Below are 24,434 nucleotides of genomic sequence, written 5' to 3'. Positions count from 1 at the left end.
CCTCACACATGCTAGGCAAGCGCTCTACCACTGAGCAGCAACCCCAGCCACAGTAGCTTTACTTTTTTCTAGTTGTATGACTTTGAGTGAGGTACCTAACCTCTTTTTATTTTTTAATTTTTTATTTGTTATTTTTATCTATATATGATAGTATAATGTATTTTAATATATTATACATACATGGAATATAATTTTCCATTTTTGTGGTTGTACATAATATGGCGTTACACTGGTTATATATTCATATATGAACACAGGAAAGTAATGTTAGATTCATTCTACTGTCTTTCCTATTCCAACCCTCCCTCCCTTCCCTACATTCCCCTTTGTCTAATCCGAAGTACCTCTATTCTTCCCTACCAACCCTGCTTATTGTATCTTAGCATCCAAATATCAGAGAGAATATTCAGCCTTTGGTTTTTTGGATTGGTTCATTTTACTTAGCACAATAGATTCCAGTTCTGTCCATTTGACACCTAACCTCTTTAAGGCTTAGTTTCCTTACTGGAAAATTGTATAAGAATGTCACCTCTAGTGAATTAACATTTGATTAAGGAAGATAATATATGCAAAGTACCTACACAGGGCCTGAGTATATTAGGCTAATAAATTAGAGCTATTATTTTGGGGCCTACACCTTTAACAGAACCAAAATCCCTAATAAGTTGAAACCAAATGTTCAATCATGAGAGCTTGTCTTGTCCTAAACAAGGATGTTTCAGAAAATTCAAATACTAGTTTGCCATATACAAAATCAGCATTGTGGGTTATAAGTCAATAAAAGCAACAGAAATAAATGCAACATCATAAAGATATACTCCTAACACCCAAAAAACAAATGTCATGTTCTTTTTTTGCCCCACATGTCTGATAATATAGCTTAGAACCACTTTTGGTGAAAACTTCCTTCCTTAAATGTGTTTGTTTAGTGTGTAACAATAGTGTCTTCAGCATTTCAACTCTCTCCTACTCTTTCTAATCACCTAAGCTATACTTGAATGGCATTTCCCCTAATTTCCCTCTTTACTAAAACATATCCTATTATCACATTACATAAAAATATTTCCCCCCTGTCTCTAAGATTCATTTTCTTAAGCAGTATCACATCACCAAGGTTTAACACTGCATTACCATGGGAACATATTGTAATCTGATCTCTCTGCATTATCTAGGTTTATTGTTGTCAACCCTGAAAATATGTCATATCCCTTTTTAACCATCATCACTGTAATTATACCAATGGGCGGATCCTTTTTCTAAGAAACAAAGGTGAAAATTGACATTAAAGTCTTTGAGACAAATTTAGTGGAAGACCAAATTAGCTGAGCTAGAAGCTCATGATACTGACTTTTTAAAAATCACACGAATAGCTGGGTGTAATAGCATACACCTATAGTTCCAGCAACTTGGGAAGCTGAGGCAGGAGAATCACAAGTTGAAGGCCAGTTTCAGCAAATTAACAAGAACCTGTATCAAAATAAAAAGAACTGGAGATGTAGCTCAGTAGTAGAGCACCCTTGGGTTCAATCCCCAGTCCAAAAAACAAAAAGGAAAAAAAAAATCACAGGAATAATATGGAAGGAAAAGCCAAAGGATACACCCTCATTTATATCTGAAAAGGCAGAAGCTTTTGGGCACAATTGAATAAAGTTATACTCTACTGAGAATTTTTTTTAAGTGTAATCTCTAAAGACAAGATGTGAATAATAAAAAAAAGAATCGTCTTCTCCCTGTGGTGTCTGGAGCCCTGCTCTTCCTTTCTCCTGCCCATTCAGGAGGCTCAATAGCCTTGTGAGCAGCACAGCTCAGAAGCACTACAGCCTGCGGAGTCACTTCTGTGTCCCAATAACGTTCTCTAAATCCTCCTGTGGCAGTCAAAGCAGGACTTGCATATTTATATTCAGTCCAGGGAGAAGCTGGGATTTGATCCATTTCAATGCAGTTCTCTTCCTTTCTAATTTAAATTCTGGTAACAGTATCACATAGTCCCACAGTGAGTTAAACTCATGGTAATCTTGCTGTGAGGAGCATTTTGACAGAGAGCATATTTTTCCGTAGCCAGTTTGTCATTATATGCCCTGTATTCCTCATTATCATCACTCTTGTTCATCTGAACTTACATTTTTAACATTTTATGAGTTGGGATGGAGGCACTAATTGTGGTAGTGCTTTTTAAAAAATATTTTGTAGTTCTACATGAGCACAATTTCTTTGTTTGTTTTTATGTGGTGCTAAGGATCGAACCCAGTGCCTCACATATGTGAGGAAGTGCTCTACCACTGAGCCACAACCCCAGCTCATGCCTTTTTCTTTTCTTTTTTTTTTTTTTAATGCATACACACTAATACCTGAGAAACAAATTAGAGTCAGAAGACAAAGAAATTTGTGACTAAGCAACAAATCTACAAAGTTGCAAACTAAAATGTAATTTTATAATTTTGCTTTTTAAAAGCTAAGAATTCAGGCTGGGATTGTGGCTCAGTGGTAGGGCGCTCGCCTTGCACACGCAGGACCCCGGTTCAATCCTCAGCACCACATAAAAATAAAGGCATTGTGTTGTGTCCATCTACACCTAAAAAATAAAAAAAAAAAAGTTTAAAAAAAGAAGCTAAGAGTCCACTCACTTATGAGTTGCAAATGCTAAACTATGACAATTAATTAATGGATATAAGGAAGAAAAGTAATCAGAAAAATACATAATAAGTTATTCAGGTTTACTATTTAGTTTCTTTGAAGCAAATTATATTCCATGCTTTTATAATTATGTCAAAATGAAGCCCAATATTATGAATGAAAGCATCACTGAGGTTGTGGCTCAGTGGTAGAGAGCTCGCCTAGCCTAGCATGTGTGAGGCCCTGGGTTCGAACCTCAGCACCACATTAAATAAATAAATAAATAAATATGATATTGTGTCCAACTAAAAAATAAATATTAAAAAAAGAAGAATGAAAGTACCCCTGAGTAAACCCTCTAGTTACCGCCCCCAACCCCCACATAAAAAATGTGGTATTTAGGTGGTAATGTCTGTGTAAGGGATAGATGTTACTGTAGGCTCTTTGGTGGATCTGGAAACCCAATTAATAAAGAGCTGTTTAATAAGAGAAAAGAATAAAGGTTTTGTTAATTTCATATGTGCATGGGGATCTTCACAAGGGGGTGAGTCTGAAGAAATGACTAAAGCATAATGATTTTTAGACAAAGAACAACAGACTCATGAAGGAATGACAGTACAAATAGACACCTGGATTAGGGGAGTACTTCTAGGGAGTTTAAGAGATATATAGGGGCAGGGTAGAAGCTGGTAGAAGATGAGGGTTGCTGTAAAGAATTTGTTTATTGAAGTTCACTGCAGTCCCATTTTGCAGTGTCTGGGGATCAAGGCTATTTTTCAGCCAGGTATGTGAAGGACATCCTTCCCAAAAACATCTTTATGGCTTGCTCCATATAGGGAAACTCAGACCAAATGGCTCTTTCTGAAGTTCCAGTTCCTCAAGTGATTTCAGCTTGAAATAATCAGAAAGCCAGTTTGGCACATTTTGAGATGGTCCCCTTTAACTCCTTCTCTGTCATGTGCAGGGAAGGCAGGATATGAAGTTTAAATACCTCAGATTATTTGCTCTCTCTGGCAACCTTAAGTAAGAGCAGTCAGGAATGTGCAAGGTGTATTCAAAAAAGTAGGAACAGGTGAATGAATTCCTAAAGCCATCTTCTAATTTAAAGTCCATTTGGGCTGGGATTATGGCTCAGTGGTAGAGAGCTTGCCTTGCACGGACGAGACCCCGGTTCGATCCTCAGCACCACATAAAAATAAAGGCATTGTGTTGTGTCAATTTACACCTAAAAAATAATTTTTTTTAAAGAGAGAGAGAATTTTTTATTATTTATTTTTTAGTTTTCGGCGGATACAACATCTTTGTTTTTATATGTGGTGCTGAGGATTGAACCCAGGCCGCATGCATGTCAGGCGAGCGTGCCTCCACTTGAGCCACATCCCCAGCCCCCTAAAAAATAAATTAAAAATATTTTTTTTAAAAACTAAAGTCCATAAAATTAAAGTCTGATTTTTCCAAAAAGAACAAATGTGAAAATAGAGGGAGGTTTTCTATCAGTTAACCATATTTCACATGTCATCATTAAATATGCTCTTTTAGAATAATTTTTGAGGGAAAGTACTACAGACTGAATTGAAGCAAATTATATTCCATGCTTTTATAATTATGTCAAAATGAAACCCAATATTGTGTATATCTATAATTAACCAATAAAAAATTAAAAATTAAAAAGACAGTTGTGGCATAAAACACATATAGGAGATGCATAAAACACAAATGTTATAATTATAAACAATCACCCGTGTAATCACCACCAACCACAAAACAGGATATTACCAACACCCTAGCAGCACCCTATGTTTCCCAATCACACCCACTTCCATTACCTAGAGGCCTGGTTTTTCACTATAATCACATCCAAAACAGTACATTTTAGCTTCGCCTGTCTTAACTTTATAGAAATAGAATTATATTATGTATATGCTTTTACATGAGCTGCTTTCACTTAATTACTGGCCTCATGGATCTTTCTTTAAAAGATCTGTTTAAGTCTTTTGCCCACATTAAAAATTATATTTATGAGTTATTTAAATATAACAACCATATCTTTTATTAGTCATGTAGGTTGCAGTTATTTGCACTAGTTCTGTGCCTTGTCTCCTTACTCTTTTTATGATTCTTTCTTGTTGTGCTGGGGATGGAACTCAGGGCCTCATACATGCCAGGCAAGTTCTACTACTGGGCTACACCCACAGCCCTATGATATCTTTTGATGAACAAAATGTTCTATTTTTTAAATTTATTTATTTATTCTAATTAAGTATATATGACAACAGAATGCATTTTGATTCATTGTACACAATTGCAGCAACCATTTATCTGGTTGTATATGATGTAGCATTACACCACATGTGCAGTCATACATGTAATAATGCCCATCTCATTTCACCATCTTTCTTGCCCCCATGTCCCCTCCCTTCCTTTTGCCCAATCACAGTTCCTCCATTTTTCCCACGCCCCTCCCCCCATTATGGATTGGCATCCACTTATCAGAGAGAACATTCAGCCTTTGGTTTTTTGGGGATTGGCTTACTTCACTTAGCGAGATATTCTCCAACTCCATCTATTTACCTGCATATGCCATAATTTTATTCTCTTTTAATGCTGAGTAATATTCCATTGTGCATATACACCACAGTTTTTTTTAAAATATTTTTTGTGAGAGAGAGAGAGAGAGAAAATTTTATTTATTTATTTTTTAAGCTTTCGGCGGACACAACATCTTTGTATGTGGTGCTGAGGGTCGAACCCAGGCCACACGCATGCGAGGCGAGCGCGCTACGGCTTAAGCTACACCACAGTTTCTTTATCCACTCATCTACCGAAGGGCATCTAGATTGCTTCCACAGTTTAGCTATTGTGAATTGAGCTGCTGTAAACATTGATGTGGCTGCAGTATGATGTGACTACAGTATGCTGATTTTAAGTTCTTTGGATATAAACAAAGAAGTGAGATAGCTGGGTCAGATGGTGGTTCCATTCCAAAAAGGTTTAAATTTTAAAATAGGCAAATGTATCAGTCTTTAGCCTTTTGTGTATTTTTAAGAAATTTCTCCCCTTCACTAGGTGTGGTGGCCCACACTTTTAATCCTAGAGATTCAGGAGACTGAGGCATGAACTTATACAAGTTCAAGGCCAGTCTGGATAACTTAGTGAGACCTATATCAAAATTTAAAAAAATACAAAGGACTAGGGATGTAGTTCAGTCATGAAAGCACCCCTCAGTTTAATCGCCAGTACCAAAAAAAAGAAAGAAAATTTTTTCTTCACTGAAATAACTAGGAAATGGAAAGAGGAAATGACTTTATAATTTGAGGCACTTTAATAAATTCTAAATTAGCATAAAATTCTGTCAGCTATAGTTATTATAGGGTCATGAGCCTAAAGAATAAGTTTTATGAAGATGAGAAGTAATAGTTACAGTCATATTAAATGTCAATGAACTTCTTGGTTCATTGATATTTATAAAAAGACCTAGCTAATTTTCATCTCTGCTGCAAACCTTTGCTCACTTGTTATAATTTTGGGAGGGGCAAGGGGGTGTTACCGGGGATTGAATCCAGGGTTGCTTAAGCACTGAGCCACATCTCCAGCCCCTTTTTTATATTTTATTTTGAGATAGGGTCCCGCTGAGTTCTTAGGGCCTTGCTAAATTGCTGAGGTTGGTCTTGAACTTGCAGTCCCCCTGCCTCAGCCTCCAGAGTCACTGGGATTATAGGACTGCACCACCACGCCTGACTTGGTATGGTTTTTTTAAAGCATGCTCCATCACATTAATATGTTAGCACAGAGATAAAATGACCAGATACTCATAAATTCTTTGATTCTTCAAATATTACCGAGCTTCTTTTAAAAAGGGAGCTTCCTGCTAAGTAATGTGAAAGATGGAAAGAAAAGAAGAAAAAACTCCTCAAGGAGTTTACTTCTGTTGGGAGGAAAATGTCAGCAACTATATTACCAGGGAAAGTGGGTAAGCTCCACAAGAAGGATCCATGAGAGCTCTGAAAAAAAGGTCAACTGGAGAATTTTTGAAGGCTTTATGAAAGAGATCACACTTAAAGCTAATCTCTAAAGATAAGAAAGATGGGACCAGCCAGCGGTGGTGGTGTGGGCATTCCAAATGGGAAAAAGCTCCAGCAGAGTTTCAGCGATTGATTGTGGGACAATCAAACATGATATAATAAGACTCTTCTATCTATTCATTAGTTCCAATTATTTCTCCTTAGTTTCAAAGGTGCTTGAATCATAAGTACATATTGGACTAAGCAGAAATTCCAGTTGTCCTTATAACCTCCTACAAAAATAATTTTAAAATTTAGATATCACTAAGAATATTATCAAACTATACAATAGGACTCCTTTTTAGTTTTGGTTTCATCATTTATTTTTATAAATAGCTATCTAACTCTTTGCAAAACTAAATTCGTGGGAGGAATTTTAGGCAAAGCTTTCAGTGATTCATCTTTATGAACTTGTCATGAACAGGTCATGTACTTGCTCCTTCTTCCTTTTGAGATACTAACATTGAGACTGACCTATTATAATAATCTACTTGATTCAGGATAAATGAATACTTCTTTTTATTCTTTCATTATTTTTCAGTATAACCCCTGATATTATAAGCTGAAATGCTTAATTCAGGAGATGCTAAATAAAAATCTGAACTTTTACAAAATAATCTACACTTATCCACTAATTATAAAGATTTCTGGTGAAAATGGGATTAAAGTAAGCCATTCTCTTCTGTGGCCAGGGCTTCACTGAGTTCTTTCTACACTTACTTGTGGAGGTAGTATGATGTAGGTTGTACCAGAACTTTTTAAATTATTTTGTGTAAATCAATCATTTTTTTAAAAAAAAAAAAAGCTGCATTTGTTTTCTATTATATATATAGTATTTGGACTACATTAATTATATATTATATAATTATATATTATATATTATACTATATAAATATATAATGTAAAAAGGAATCTGAAGATTCTTAAATTCCCCTCAAGAAGGCGTGAGAGGGACTTAGTTACTCAGCTAAATCACTGTTTGAATGGAAACAGTTGTGGGCCCTGTCCTCTCTGAAAGCATCCAGGGCATTTGAAACAAACTCTCAGGTCCCATGACGACTTCTTCAGTCTCCACTATGGGGAAAATACTTTATCCTATATCTGTAAGTAGAATTATCTCAGGAGTTACTGTCAGCATGAGATACTCACTTTCTTTACCAAATAGGCATCTCTCTGCAAAGCTCTGACCTCTTTGCATTAGCTCTGCCATGATTAGAATTTCCAAATTACATGGTGCCGCCACACGCCACTAAATCAGTCAGGGTCACTCCAGGTGAATTGTTTGGCAGGAAATAATCACAAAGAGACAGAGAAAATACCTTTTTCTTGGGATTCAGCTATGGCTTCTTGGCCCCAGCTCCCACAAGAGAGGCAGACAAAAAAGAGAAAGAGCAAGAGAGCGCGCCTGAAGCCCTATTTATTGGGGGGAAAATACTCAAGAAAGTTCCATCCAAATGAGGCAAGGGATTGGGTTTCAGGGGGGTGTAGCCCAGTCTCATTGGGTGACGCCCACTCCCAAGGCTTCATTCCCCTCGCAGGGAATGAAGTCTCCACACCTCCACCACTCGAGGCTAAGGGTGCCCAGCTCCTATGTGGCTGATCCTGACAACATGGTCTCACTGGTGTTCTGAAAATAGCAGGACCTACTTTAAATCTGAATGGCCCTCAGAACACCAGTGCCATAGAATTTGCAGACATCTCTCAAATTGCAGATTGGACTCCCAGGACCTCCCTAAAAAGTGGGCACATGTTCCAAAGACTTATTTGGGCATCTGGAGGCTGCCCAGAAAAATTGAGAAACCACCTCTGCCTTTACTACTTTATGTCATGAGGATCCACAACACCAATCCTCACAGAGCCAGTAGAAAGTATTACTCATTGTCACTTTTGCCTATGAATGGATACTTGTCCTTGCTTTTAAAAGTTTCTGCCTGATGGGCACGATGCCATGTAATCCCAGTGACTCTGAGGCTGGGGCAGGAGGATCACAAGTTTGAGGCCAGTCTCAGCAAGGTCCTAAACAACTTAGTGAGACCCTGTCTCAAAATAAAGAATAAAAAGGGCTGAGTATAGGGGCTGAGGATGTGGCTCAAGCGGTAGCGCGCTCGCCTAGCGTGCATGCCGCCAGGGTTCAATCCTCAGCACCACAAACGAAGATGTTGTGTCCGCGGAGAACTAAGAAAAAATAAATAAATGTTAAAATTCTCTCTCTCTCTCTGTCCCCCTCTCTCACACACTCTCTCTTTAAAAAAAAAAAAAGGGCTGAGTATGAAGCCTAGTGGTTAAGCAACCCTGAGTTCAAACCCCAGTACCAATTAAAAAAAAAAAAAAAAGAAGGAGTAGTGATTCTGCCCTCTCACAGGTGAATCTTCTTCACACCACAGGAGTGATAAGTTTGACTATCTCACTGTCCCATCAAAGTGACTATGGTTGCTTTGCCCTCCCATTTTCTAGTATGTTACCTCTCTGCATGATGTGGTAAATACCAAGCCAAATGCTGGTGAAGGGAATCCTATTTGCAACATTCAGGCAATAATTCTCAGCCCAGGGTTCTGTGCTTCAGACTAGCTGAGAACTATTTTTCTTGATGAATACCCCACCCCACCTACCCACCACCTCCAACCAACTAAGGCTTTGGTAGACCATGTCCTTTCTCCTTCCCACACCTCATTGAGATCCACTGATAGGTACTCTCTCAAAGAAACAAAGAATACACACAGTCATAATAGAAGAATATGAAGACAAAATTAGACATCAAGAGGAACCATTGATGGGTGTTATCATTTAAGGGACAAAAACATTGAATGCCTTCTGATAGTAGGAATCAAGTAATCTCCAGGGCCCAAGAATTCCACACTTGGAAGTCTGTCTTTTTTAGCTATGGTTCCTAAATATAGTACATTAGAGCTACTTGGGGAGCCTAGTGAAATGGAGAATCCACAGATCTGGAATCAACAAGCATTTGGGTTTGGGATGCACAATGAAGCTGGGGAAGTCTGCCCCGGGCCAGACACTGCATCCTAGAGCATTCACACTTGCCCGTGCCATGGTCAGTCCCTATAGAGTCATCATAATTCCTACCCTGACACTCCTGCTTTCTATTAAAGAATAATTCTACCCTGATCCCTCCTCCTTATCTTTGGATAGTTCTAGGCCTGGTTCTTTCATGTCATTCTCTACCTGGATTGCACACCTTGAACCTCACTCAGAAATCTCTTTTCTCAAGTTCCCTTTCCCCTGAACTTGCTCTCTAAGAGATATAATTGATTCTGAGATACTTCCCCTCTCCTGAACTCCACCCCACATTCCACTAAAGGGATGGAGAATGTGGAAGGAGATCACATTTGTCGTGCTTCTGCTAGTAACAGGCACAGGGGAAGCTCTTCATACACAATTGACTCATCTGTCATCAGGTTCCTATTAGGAAACTGAGTCAGAGAATGTAAAGACTTGGACTGAAGTAGTCCACTTTAGGTACTATGGTAGAGTTTGGATTTGAACCCAGGAACTGTCTGGTTCCAAAGCTATGTTTTTTGAGCTTCCTAAACACATGTCCCGCCTGTTCTGTAAGCATGCAAATACCTTCTCCCAACCAACTGGTATCTTATAATGATTTAAATTGTTCCCAAAAATTACATTATACTTCATACCAAGTTTAATAGTTCTAATAGAAGATAAAGTCCAACTAAAATGAGACTTTACTAAAAGCAGTCTTTTAAAAATAAAAAAGAAGCAGTTTCCCATCACCACTTAGAGGGGCAATTTGATGTTTCACAAAACTCACTAGCATCAGTGTGTTGAGATTTTCAGATGGTGTGCAGTTGACATATACTAGGGCCAGAATCTCAGCATTGCATTCATTTTCCAGAAAAAGAACTCAGCATAAAATGCAGCTAATAGTAAGGTTTTGTTGAGGTTTTTTGCATAATAAAAGTCGTAACTGAACAACATTCGCAGCAGACACTCCTCCCCATAAATCCATGGAGACTGGAAAGCATTTCAGAGGAACACAAACCCCAAGTAGTCTTTGGCAAGGGGTAATTTGCCATGATGATAGTTAAATAAGGAGAATACTGAGTGGCTGACTACAAAGAAGCATCTTGAAAATAAAACTGGCTGTGCCTGATGTCTGTCATTTGAAATGTATATAAAATTTCTCACATGTGGAGCCCAAATTGATCTCTTTTTTGATGAGGCAGACTTGACAATGCATACCAAGAAGCTTAGATCATACTTTTTTGACCTAGTAAACCCACTCTTGAGAATTTATCTTAAGGAAATATTTATAAGATGAAGATTATGTATATTTTTATAACACCATGATTTATAATTATCAGGAAACTGGAAACAACCTATTTTCCAGAAATAAAGAAAAGGCTTAGTACTTTTTGGTATCTTAATTCTTATAATATGATCATATCATACTAACAAAGAAAAGGGTATTCAATGAAAGGTATAGAAACAAAAATGTAAATATGTGGTGGTTATAGACATACAAAACTACATATGTTGCTAAAGACTAGAAGGGAAAACAGAGATGAAAACAGTTACAGTGAGATATTATAAGAGGTTTTTAAACATAAAAATTTCTTTCTTTCATAATATTTTGTTTTTTCATCTTATTTTCCCAGCTGTAACTTATACAGAATCATATTTCATAATTATCTTGGGGTCAGAAGATTATTTTACAAAGGACATGTGTGGATCATTTCTAGCCAAGTGTGAAATACAAAGAATTACTGATTGACAAATACTGTTGCTGGTGTGTGCTTGTTTGTTTTTTTACAGTGAGGGGAATCTGGCTACAAAGCAGGTGGTATTCCTTCAGAGGCCAGTTATGTGGAATTCAGCTGTGCAGACCCCAGAAGTGAGTAGAATTGATGCTTTATGAATTGGATATGATATTAAAGCATTTAATCCCTAAATTCTCATTGTAATTCCAAATGGTGAGTACAGATGATGAAGTGGGGACTTGATATGAAAACATTCTTCTGAATGTTCCCTTCTGTCTTCTGTAAGAAGGGAAATATGTTAGCCATCAGGCAACATGAGATAGTTCTGAAGGGGACTAAAATATGCCATTCCAAAATATGCCACTTTGGTATAAGGATTATTTTGAGCTGAAGGAATTAAGAAATAGCAAGTACAAGAGAAACTCTCCACCCTCCTTTTTTCTCCAGAAAAACAGGGCATAAATTTAACATCATAAACCAGGTGTGGTAGTGTACACCTGTAATCCCAGGAACTAGGGAGGCTGAGGCAGGAAGATCATAAATTCAATGCCACACTGGGAAATTTTGAGAACTAGTACCAAAATAAAAATAAAATAAAAAGGGTTGTAGATGTAACTCAGTGACTGGCACCACATAAAAATAAAGATATTATGTCCATCTACAACTAAAAATATTTTTTAAAAATTTCAGGATGTTGAGATTATTTCAGGCAGAACATGTGGATAAAGCAATCTGGAGTATCTAACCTCTATAACAACAAGCCAACTTGCAAATTCTTTTAGTTTTCTCTAGAGATACAAAAACTATTAATATTACCACAGTCAACTTAGCTATTCATATATATTTTGTGAAAGTTAAATTTATAATATACCTTGAAAAAATTATGCAATCATATATTTGTAATGGCACTGTTGTTCTTTGTTTGTACTTTATAATCAGTTGTTGTTTGGGAGATTTCTCTATAGGTTTTTCAGATAATTTTGTCAAATATGTTTAGTTCTAAAAACAGTCGGTGGAAATTTGGACTTGACAAGTGTTGCCCTAGGTTTGTCAATGAGTTTTTATTAAAATGATCAATTTCATGAGCTGTTAGATATTGACCTAGAGTCTGACCCTTGGGGGAAAAAAATATTTTCCCTTTCTTCTAGTAAGAATAATGTCAAGGGGCTGGGGCTGGGGCTCAGTGGTAGTGAACTTGCCTGGCATGTGTGAAGCACTGGGGTCGATCCTCAGCACCACAAATATATAAATAAAGAAAGAAAAGGTCTATCAGCAACTAAAAAAATAAAACTAAAAAAATTACAAAAGAAAAAAAAAGACTAATGTCAAGATATGTAAGACTTTTCCTATCTAATTGTACTCAGCATAGAACAATATTTTTATGTCAAATCCATTTCATGGCCCTGTGGTCAGGAGAGAAAACAGAATTATGAAAGAAGTCTGCTGTTGGAAATTTTTCTCTGCAGTTATCAAGACTTTACTTTTGGAATTTGTTTTATATTTCATATACTTTATGCAATATTCTAGGTAGCTTAAAAAGTTTTAACATGAAAATTATCAAGTCAAAACATGCTTCCATTTACTACTGCCTCAGTTTTCTTTCTCTTTCTTTGGTACTGGGAATTGAATCCAGAAGCACTTTACCCCTAAACCACATCTCCAGCCCTTTCTGTTTTTTTATTTTGACACAGTTCTTGCTAAATTACTGAGGCTGGCCTTGAGCTTGGGGTCTTCCTGCCTCAGCCTCCTCATTTACTGGGATAATAGGACTACACCACTGTGCTGGGTGAGCCTCAGTTTTCTTTAAGCTGTTAAAAGATGTCTATGTTAGTAGAACTAGAAAATTTTTAGAAAAAAAATGTTAGAATAAAATGCCCATAAAGAGGGGTTAAGCAAAGAATTCTTAGACATAATCACAAAAACATAATCCATTAAAAATTTGTTCAATTAGATTTCATCAAAATTATGAGTGACAATGTTCTATGAATAACACTATTAAAGAATGAAATGACAAGCCATAGATTGAGGGGGGGGGAATAAACTCACCTTACATACATGACAAAGGACTTGTATCCAAAATGTATCAAGGACTCTCAAAATCTAACAGTAAGAAAAATAATGCAATTTAAGAAATAGTTAAAAGACTTGTCTCCCTCACCAATGAGGACATATACATGAGAAGTAGATGAAAAGATGCTTCAACCACTAGCCCTCAGAGAAGTACAAATGAAAACCCGATGAGATACCCTCATACTACACCTATTAGAACAGCTAAAAAAAAAAGAAAAAAAAAAGAAAAGAAAAATGAAAGAACTGGTGAGGATAAGGAGGAAACAGAACTGTCATGCCATTGCTGGTAAAGTGCAAAATGGTACTTTCCAGCCTCTCTGGAAAACTTTTTCACAGTTTTTTTTTTTTTTTTTTTTTAAAGAGAGAGTGAGAGAGAGAGGGGGACAGAGAGAGAGAATTTTAACATTTATTTATTTTTTCTTAGTTCTCGGCGGACACAACATCTTTGTTGGCGAGTGCGCTACCGCTTGAGCCACATCCCCAGCCCCTTCACAGTTTCTTTAGTTAGCAATTCTCTCAGATGTTTATATAACTTAGCAATTCTCTCAGATGTTTATCCTAGTTCCAGGATACAAACTTAAATTAATTAATTATATTAAGTAATTATATTAATTATATTATATTAATAATTAATTAGGATTAATAATTAAGATACAAACTTAAGTTAAATACAAACTTAAGTTCACACCAAAATCTATATGCAAATATATATAGCAGTTTTAGTCATACCTACTGAAAATTGGGAACAACCCAAATGTCTTCAACAGGTGGATGGATAAACAATTATGGTATGTCCATACAATTAAACATAACTCAGAAATGAACTAGTGATACAAATGATAACTTGGACAAATCTCCAAGGTGTTATACTGGGTAAAAGAAGCCAGGCTCAAAAGGTTAGATTGTATTATTCCATTCATCTGACATCAAGAAGACAAAACAATAGTGTGAAGAACACATCACAATACTGTTGTCAGGAATTAGGGGAGGAATAAAGAATGATAGAGGGGTAAATGGAGTTTTTTAGGTGATAGAACTACTCTGTGTACTGATTATGATTACACAAACCTATAAATGTGTTAAAATTCACAAAACTATACACTCAAAAGTCACTTTTACTGTATGATCATTTAAAAAATAAAATTTCAAGCTGGGCACAATGGCACATGCCTCTAATCCCAGCTACTCGGGAACTGAGACAGGAAGAATATATGAGCCCAAATGTTCAAGGCCAGCCTGGGCAATATAGTAAGACCTCATTTCAAAATAATAAAAATAAATAAATGAATAAAATTTCAAAAGATCAGTTGCTTTGTAAATTACATAGACTACATTTTTAATGTCTTGTTTGTCTATAAAGGCTGTTTTTGGATAATGTAATTCTTATTAAGTACAATGAAGTTCTTAACCTTCTTTTTTCTACATGAGGTTATGTGGTGTGGTAAAGTCCTTTTCTTTTTTTCTGTTCTTATCTATTTTTACTTTATTATGGGGAGAGGTCTCTATAAGGTCCTTGCTTAGCATCTGGACAACCATCTTAAGTGACAGCTTCCATTTTAAGAAAAATTTCACTTTCCTGCCCAAGGGCGTTTCTGAAAAAGGCTCACCACTCCCTCATACCAACCCCACCCTAATCCACCACCATTAAGACCCACCCAGCTCTGATTTCTGAGCCTGCCCTATAAAAATCCCAGAACCCAAGTCTGTTTCGCCTCTCTCTCTCCTATAGAGAGATGGTCTTTTTTGGGCAGCTCTGACAAATAAACTTTCATGTGTATCTCTGTCTGGTCTCAGCCTTTCATTTTTCACTTACCCGTTTCTCATTCCTCGCTTTCCCTTCAGTCTCTAAATGGATTCAAGGAAAAGATAGCCATGCTAGGAAGGGGAAGAAATTCTGATCTGGATTTTACCTTCATCCAGTTAAATGTTCTCTTAAATTTTTCTTCCAAGATCTCCTTTCTTAATTTTTTGTTTCAAATAAAACTCAGCCTATGTTCCCTTTGAATCTTTTTTCTTAATTTTTAAAAATTTTTACTTTTTTGGCACTAGGATTTACCCAGGTGTGCTAAACCACTGAGACACATCCCCAGCCCTTTTTGTTTATGAGACAGGGTCTTGCTAAATTGCTGAGGCTGGCTTTGAACTTGCAATCCTCCTGACTCAGCCCCTTGAGTCACTGGTTTACAAGTCTTCACCACTGGGCCTGGCTTTCCCTTTGATATTCATTTAAAGGAAACAAAAGGTCACTTAAAGTATTTGGTTTCTACTAACTCATCCAATGGTGGCCCCAGGAGTAGGCAACAACCATGAAAGGTTTTCTGGGGCTTGGGGTCAAGTAGAAACACACAATGTCTGCTGCACTCTCGAAACCTCCATTTCCCTGTCTATAAAATACAGTTAACATTAGTACATACCCCAGGGCTCTTAAGGGAATTAAGTCTGAAACACATGTAGATGTGTTTGGCACAATGCCTGACAGAATGAGCGATTGCTACTGTTTTCATAGGAATGTTTTTCTTTTAATACCATTAAACACTACTAACTGTATGGAGAAACTATTCAGAAACTGAATATAGGGCTTCTATTTTCTCCAACTAAAATTTACCTTCAACTATTATATAGAAATGTGATTTATTAATGATTCTGTACTTTCCTGAACACATACATACATAGCAAAATATTTTAAAAAGGTTGAATTAGGTTATGGGTACATGGGTGCATACTGTACTCTCCTTCAAACTTTCTGTATTACTTGACATTTTTCATATTTGGAAAGTTGAGAGAAAGAAATTGTCTCAAGTTAAAAAGCATTTTTTCCAGCAACTTTTTTTCCATGTTGGTTGTTCATTAGTTTCTAAGCTACTCGAGATGACAGAGAAAAGAATGGCTAATGCAGGAGGAGGGACTTATTCTCTCTTGTAATAGTATAAGGTTGGCACTCCAGTGTGGGTAATGGCTCTGCCTCATGACCAGTCAGCCTTGCCACCTCAACGTCTGGCTCTTGCCTCTGGACCGAGGGCTACTACAGCAATTGTTACCATGTTCAGCCTTGAGAAATAGGAAAAAGGAATTCCAAGCATGCTTCTCAGACTGACTTTCACACCATAGGCATCATTTGTTTTCACTTCCTCTTGGCCAGAACTTATTTATGACTCTACATACATCTTCAAGGGAGGCAAGGAAGATTAATCTGGGCAGCCATGTGCTAGTACAAAAGTATGGGATATTCAAGGGGAGATATTCGGTTACTAAAAGAGAGATGGACCGAATGGATCCTTCAATTTTTTTTTTTTTTTTTTTTACTCAGGGCCATGTCTATGTGAGGCAGGCACTCTACCAACTGAGCTATATCCCCAGCCCAGGAGTTCAATTTTTTAAATATAAATTGGATTTATACTTTAACTGACACATAAAAACATAAAAATGTACATATTAATGGAGTACTGGTATGTTTAATAATGTTTAATTTAAGTTAAACATGTATATTTTCAAATTTCTATCACTTTTTTATGATGAAAACTTTCAAAATCCTTTCTTCTAGCTTTTTTTTTTATATGGTACTAATTTGTTATCTATAGATAGAACTTCTTACTCCTAACTGTAACTCAGTTCAGTACACATTGATCAACAGTTCCCTTCCTCCCCCCACCCAACTCTCTCCAGCCTCTGGTAATAACCATTCTATTTTGCACTTCTATGAGATGAACTTTTGATATTCCACATGAGTAAGAATGTGGTACTTGTCTTTCTGTGCCTGGCTTATTTCACTTAACATAATGATCTCCAGTTCCATCCATGACAGAATTCCATTCTTTTTTATGATAGAATAGCATTCCATTATATATGTATGTAAATTCCAAAATGGACCACATTTTCTTTACACATTTATCAGTTGATGGACATGTGTTTCCATTTCAAAATTGTGAATAGAGCTGCAATAATCATGGGAGTGCAGATGTCTCCTTGACATACTGATTTAATTTCCTTTGGATAGGTATACCCAGGAATGGAATTGCTTCATATCATAGTTCCATTTGTAATTTTTGAAAAACCTCCATGCTGTTTCCCATAATGACTGTACTAATTTACATTCCCATTAACAGTATGTAAGGGCTCCCTTTCTCCATATCCTGGCCAGTTTTAATCTTTTTGATAATAGCCATTCTCACTGGGGCAGGGTGAAATCTGTTCATGGTTTTGATTTGCATTTCCCTTTTGATTAGTGATGTTGAACATATTGGCCATTGTTTTTTTTTTTTTTTTTTTTTTTTTAGAAACACCTATTTAAATCTATTGTCCGTTTTTTAAATTGAGTTATTTGTGGGGTCATTTTGCTATTGAGCTTTTTGGAGTTCCTTATACATTCTGGATATTAACTCCTTGTCAGATGTATAGTTCAAAAATATTTTCTCACATTCTATAGGTTGTCCCCCCACCCTACCCCACAACACACACACACACACACACACACACAGAGAGAGAAGAAGAAGAAGAAGAAGAAGAAGAAGAAGAAGAAGAAGAAGAAGAAGAAGAAGAAGAAGAAGAAGAAGAAAGAGAGAGAGAGAGAGAGAGAGAGAGAGAAAGGAAAGAAGTACTTCTTTATCCTAGAGTCAGTATAATAGCCCCAGGGAACAACTCTGGATTCGCTGGGGTCACCTGCCCACACTGCAGCATAGGAGGTGAATTTAGAAAGCTGGCTGGAGAAGTAGGTAGTCCACTCCAGCCTTTCTCCTCATAGGCTTGAATGATTTTGATAGCCCCAAACTGGGATGATCCAGGAAAACGCTTTATGAGAAGGTAGAGGTGGTGCCTTTGCATTGTTTCAAAACCTCAAACCAAGAGTGATACTTGGGCTTGAAGTGGCTTCCTAATCTAAGAGAAATAAATTCTGACCATCCACTCTACATTGCTATCTCTTTATAAATTCTCTCTTGATCACTCTTCTATTCCGTCCTTTATGAGTAAGCCACTTTCCTACTCGTCCAACACAGTGTCCTAGGATTGCTGGAGTGATTCTAATTTAATTCTTTTTATTTTGTTTTTAAGACACTGACCGTGAAAAATGAAAAGTAGAGTGGTAGGACATCCTAAAATCAACCAACTTGTCACTGAGTCTAATGTATTTTTAGTGGGTCACTTCCCCCCTCTTTTTTTGAAAATGGAAATGACTCTTTAAAGTTAATAGGTTAAATCAAGGGAAGCATTAAATTTGCATCCAAACCTTGGTAAAATTTCTCCCATTTTATAGTGAAAATATAAGAAAGTGGAAAGGTATGTGAGTAAACCTTATCATATAGCATGGAAAAAAATCTCTCTTTATGGACATAGATAGTTGTAAAATAGTACTAAGTGGAAAAGTGAGGCATAAAACTTTTTGTGTAATATTTTATACATAGTGTACACGATACAAATGCATATGTATTTGAAGAAGAAAACAAAATTTTAACAGTAGTATTTCTGGGAGATAGGATCATAGATGAGTTTGGTCTTTTCTTGTTTTTGCCAAGTTATCTACATTGAACATTTTTACTTTTGTAATTGAAAGAAAATTGTATTTAAGAAACACAAACCCTTTTACCACAAATAAATTTCTACAAAAGTGACCAATACATTATAAAAAGAAGAAGGTAGAGACTCAGGCACCAGTTTGGGGCCTGCTACTCCATGACCTTGGACAAACCCTACCTTATTTTTAGGCCTGAATTCTACCTCTGAAAAAATAAGGGAATTTAAGGATATGGTCTCTAAAGATTGCTTGGACTTCAGACTCCTACAATCTGAGTTATAAGGACACTACAAATTGGTTTGTTGGAAAAGCTGTTATTTCCTGTGGAATGGGGTTGGGGTAGGAGAGGCAATTTCATTGCTAAAGATGTATTTATTGAATTTATCAGTCACATGGATAGAAAAAATAAAAATGTGTGTTCTGAATTCTTTTAGAGGTACAATGTTAAGTATTTTGTCACCTGAAGTGAAATTTATTAGTGATCATCTAAAAGTGGAGAAATATGAATATCTTACTCTGAGAAATATTCAATTTTTATTAAGTAAGTACTTATTAAATATGTGAGAGTTAGCCTCTGTTAGCTTGTATACAATTAGGAATTTCTTGCAAAACTCACCTTTGGCCCTGTTGCTGGTGAAGAAGGAATGATCCAAGCAGCCAAGGGACTAGGCACCCCTGCCTTCCCATTTTGATTCAATGAGTGTTAAAAGCATTGAGACCATCTTTCGAGAGTGAATGTGTTCTTTATTCCTGTGGGAAAGGCACCCCCAACCAGGCTTGAGAAAAGAGCTCAGTCTGGCAGAGCTTGTCACTTCTGCCTGAAGCCAAAAGATTATATCCTTGCTGACCACACACACAGTGCCAGGGAGAAGGTGCCATTCTCAAATCGAGTATCCTATCTGAGAGTAAATTCAGGTTTCAACTGCTTGTGCTGAATTCAATAAATGTGGTGAATGGGAACAGAGGAAAAGGATTAATTATCTAGTATTTGCATTTGGTGAATACAGGGTGCCAATGGAAAATGTGAGCACCACAGAACTGTATCTGAATTGGGCCTTTGCTGAGGAAGGACCAGGTAGATTTTTCCCTTAAAGTTGCCCACAGATTCCAGCAAGTTGCCCATGAGAAAATGAGCTGCCCGGGTGCTGCCAGTGTGTTCCTTTCTAAGCAACACCTGGGGCTGATCTTCCTATTTAATGTCTCCGTGGTGTTTCATTCCATATAGCCCACAAAATCCAATTCAGTAAAGTTGTTTGTTTTCTATCTTTGCCAAGAAAATCAGTAGAAAATACTTATATATTTTATACACTACAGTTCAACAAACCTATGGATTAACACACTTTGGGAAGACCAGCATGGGCTTCTAAGTTTTTCATAGAGTTTCATTCTTACATTTAGGAAAATATAATCTTAGTTGCCAACTAACATATAAATGAATCTTTGGTTTAAAAAAAAAGACACTTTAAATAGGGAAACTACTGTGCTTTTTAAATTTATCTTTAAATCCTTGTTTGTTTTTTATGTGCCTAAGATTATGGATCACATTCCCATATGTTGCATTGTATCAGTGTTAAAGAAACCCTTGTAATAAGATCTCATCAGGAGTCTGAATATCCATGTTGAGCTGCTGATTCTTCTTAGGCTCCTTTTTTGACTTAGATATCTTATTTTTGACTCAGTTTTCTTGGCAGAGACCATGTCCTCTTTATTCTGAACTGTACCAAGGACATGGTCAGTCCTCAGTAAATATTTATTAGCAAAACATCCACAGCTTATCGAAGTCTGACGAATGCACTGGATCAAATTGCTGAGCATTTCATACCATCAGGGAGAAGAAGTTTGTAGCAAGATAAGGCAATGAGTCTGCTTGGTCCAGGAAGACATCCCAGGCACTTGTTCAAATGCCACCTGTGCCTCTGTGAAATGGGGGTAGGGTGGCCTCTCAGCACAGTTGCTGTTGTCTAGATCCCAGCCAACTCCAACAAGACAAAATGTATCTGTATTTCTCCCTTGCTTTGTTCCCAATCATGACTGGAACACAATTCTCTCCTTAGGTGTATACAACTCACCTGCCAGTGAGAGGATGTACCAGGAACATTCAAGAGTTGCAAAATGGGGTAGAGGGAGGAGATGAGGAGGGTGACTACAGTTAATTTAGATAATTTTTTGCCATGCTGGGGATTGAACCCCAGGCCTTGAGCCCTGGGCCTCCTGCCCGCTAAGCAGTTGCTCTACCACTGCGATGCACCCCCAGCCCTGTCATGAGCAGGCTTTTGAACAGAAGCAGGGAAAGGACGTTTCAGGCAAAGAAGCAGCTTGTGCCAGAGCAGGGGCGCAGGAAGCACCGTCTTTTAACTCCTGGTTGCCAATCTCTTGTGTTTCAGAGGAAAGCAAGCCCTTTTATGAAAGGCGACGACAGAAACAAAGTCAGCAGCAGGAGCATCGGATTAGACGCAGGCGGGTCACAGCCTATGGAGGCCAGAGCCCCGCCAGAGGAGGGCCGCTTCTCGCCTTCAGGAGAATGCTGGACCAAGGAGGGGAGGCCAGCACAGTGCAGTGGCTTCTCGGGGTTCAGCAGCAGCGACAGTGTCCTTCGGGAACTAGATGAAGGACAGTTTGACCAGGAGGACGGAGTGACTCAGGTCACTTGCATGTGAGCCTCCAGGTGAAAGAACAGAGGTCCTGTAAATAGTCATTAAAATAATTGCCAACTGACTATATTACTGTACCTGCATTTATGTGATATCCTTGAATTTTTAGACTCAACCTTTCCTCTAATCTGTGTAAACTTTGGCTCAATCTTCTAGACAAGGAAGAATAACCAACATATTTGTAAATTTAGAATCATGTTTACACTTCTCTCAACTAAAACATCTGTCTAAACAGATGTCCCATTAGGTTATTAAGCAATAATCTACTTCAGTTTCTCATGAATGTACAAAATATATTTTGCTTACCATTCCTGTTAAGAAGACTGAATATCCCAGTCAGTATTTTACCTAATTAGAGAATTCTCAGGAAGTTACAGAGGCTTATTTAAACTGAAAAATAATCTCTCTTTCTCTTACATACAAATCAGCACAGCGCACAGACACATAACTGATTGGTAAAAATAAATACCTATTTTCTGAATAAAACAATCCAAATTTTCTCTTTGACTATGGACTGTATATACAAAGAAAGCCCCTACCTGTTAAAATATTCTCTGAAAAACATAAATTCTTTCTGTGTGTCTTTGCTTTTAAAGACTCATCAGTTACCAGCCCTGTATTGATTCATTGAGCTTAAACATTATTGCTCCTACTAGCTTAGAAATATAGCAAAGCAGCATCTTTTAAAATTCAATACAAAAGCCAGGCATGGTGGTGCAAGCCTATAATCCTAGCAGTTCGGGAGGCTCAGGCTCAAGGCCAGCCTCAGCAACTAAGCAATTTAGCAAGACCCTATCTCAGAAAATAAAAAGGGCTGGGGATGAGGCTCAGTGCCTAAGCATCCCTGGGTTCAATCCCTGGTACCAAAACACACACACACACACACACACACACACACACAAAAAGATTCAACACAAAATCCCAACTTGTAAAAACCTCAATAGACAGAAATATTTAATTTTCTTTAATCGTGAACACCATAAAAAGAACAAAATATCAAATTTAAGTCTACATCTTTCTAGATTTGAATTATGCTTTTATTTTGACTTGCTAAATCCTGAAGAATGTTGAAACCCAGAATTTTTTTCAGTCCTGCAAGAGTGGAGAGGTGCTCATAGCACGCGTGATGTTTATGAGGCTCATCTCTGCCTTTCTCACTACTGCTAATAGGCATGCCTTTGCCTTGCCCTAATAATATTCTGCAAAATAGAGGATTTTCATGTATGTTTGAATAGCTTACTTTAGAAGGTGAGGACCTTCAAGTGAATTACAATTGACCTTACCCATTGATGAGTTCAGCCCATTATATTTATATTTTTTAGTACTGATGTTGACATTGTAAGATCATTTGAATAATAAAATATCATTTGTTACTGGGCTATAATTTTATTGAACACACTCATATTTACATATATATATATATATATATATATGATCAAATATATAGTGCAATTAAACTAAACCAATCTGCATGAATTTTTGGCAAGATTAACAGGAAATATTTTATGGCTATCTGCTTGTACCAAGTAGAAAGGGACTTAAGAACTGTCTACTCAGTCTTGTTCTGTGAAAATAGCTATCAACAGAATTTGCAGAAATGCTTTTTGTCTTGATTTTCAGATGAATCTGAGTTCTATATCCAAGAGTCCTTGGGTTTTTGATAGAAACAATCACCACTTCACAATTCCACAAAATGCTATGAAACTACAAAGCACAGGAATGTACTGAGAAAAATCAGGTTTCCCAATGCCAACGTCTATAAGAGATGGAGGCTCCTTTGTCATCCTACACATAGGGATGTGAAATACCAAGAACAGAGGTAGAAATTTATATTGAACAAGGGAAATTCAAGAATATGTCAATTTTTTAATTTTAAATGTTGTGTAAGCATGGTTTTTACATTTTGCTTTTAATCTAGGGGTTATATTTTCCTAGTTAAAAACAACAACAACAAACAAAACTGGGTACAGTTGCATATACCCATAGTTCCAACTACTTGGGAGGCTGAGGGGGGATTGCTTGAGCCCAGGAATTTGAAGCCAGCCTGGGAAACATAGCAAGACCCTGAACTATTTAAAAATAAACAACAAAAACCAGCCTTTTATTAGAATAAACTTGGCAGTCTGTCCCAGTATTTATTTCATGCCAGGCACAAGGGCATACACCTGTAACTTGGAGGCTGAGACAGGAGGATCACAAGTTCAAGGCCAGGCTAGGCAACTTAGTGAGACCTTATCTAAAAATAATAAATAAACAGGGCTGAGACTTGGCTTGGTTATAAAGAACTTTGAGTTTAATTTCCAGTACCCCCTGTGCGCGTGCGCGCGCGCACACACACACACACACACACACACACACACACCCTTATTCTGTAAGTATTTACTCCAATTCTATGTAATAAATGCGTACAATAGTGAATAGTGACCAAGCAGCTCTAGAGCATTTTAAATATACATAAGTAGCTGAGTCTATTATGAAAGAAAAAAGAAAGAAAAAACAAAGCAACAAAACTAGGACTCCGTGTGCATAAGTTGTTAAATGAGACTAATCTTGCAGTTGTATATTCAACCTCCAGGAGTTCACTAGCACTCAGCCACTGAGCTGACCCTGAGCCCTTAAAACTTACCAAGTTTGATGAAAATGTACCAAGATCAAAGGCAAGGATGTGAAGCTTTGCCATTCCCCTTGGTATGGTATTGACGGCACTTTGTCTTAGCTTTCAATAATTACTTGGTAGTTCTATCCCATTTGGATGTAATGTCACCCTGTCATCTATCTTCCGTGGGCAGCATTTATCCCC

At 37.2% G+C, this 24,434-nt stretch overlaps 1 protein-coding gene across 3 annotated transcripts in view; it reads left to right on the top strand.

Annotated features, from left to right (window-relative positions):
- The window catches only part of Rftn2 (raftlin family member 2), a 64,520-nt gene extending 42,386 nt beyond the window's left edge, over positions 1–22,134 (top strand). For all 3 annotated transcript variants that reach the window (XM_078017793.1, XM_078017792.1, XM_078017794.1), the window contains 2 exons: positions 11,463–11,541; positions 21,368–22,134. In XM_078017793.1, the coding sequence (XP_077873919.1) occupies positions 11,463–11,541; positions 21,368–21,640 (352 nt within the window). In that variant the 3' untranslated portion in view covers positions 21,641–22,134. The remainder of the gene's footprint in view (positions 1–11,462; positions 11,542–21,367) is intronic.
- The last annotated feature ends 2,300 nt before the right edge of the window (positions 22,135–24,434 follow it).

The sequence above is a fragment of the Ictidomys tridecemlineatus genome, chromosome 7 (assembly GCF_052094955.1).
Source record: "Ictidomys tridecemlineatus isolate mIctTri1 chromosome 7, mIctTri1.hap1, whole genome shotgun sequence".
Taxonomy (NCBI): domain Eukaryota; kingdom Metazoa; phylum Chordata; class Mammalia; order Rodentia; family Sciuridae; genus Ictidomys; species Ictidomys tridecemlineatus.
The sequence above is the reverse complement of the archived record's forward strand: the minus strand, read 5'-3'. Positions and strand labels throughout refer to the sequence as shown.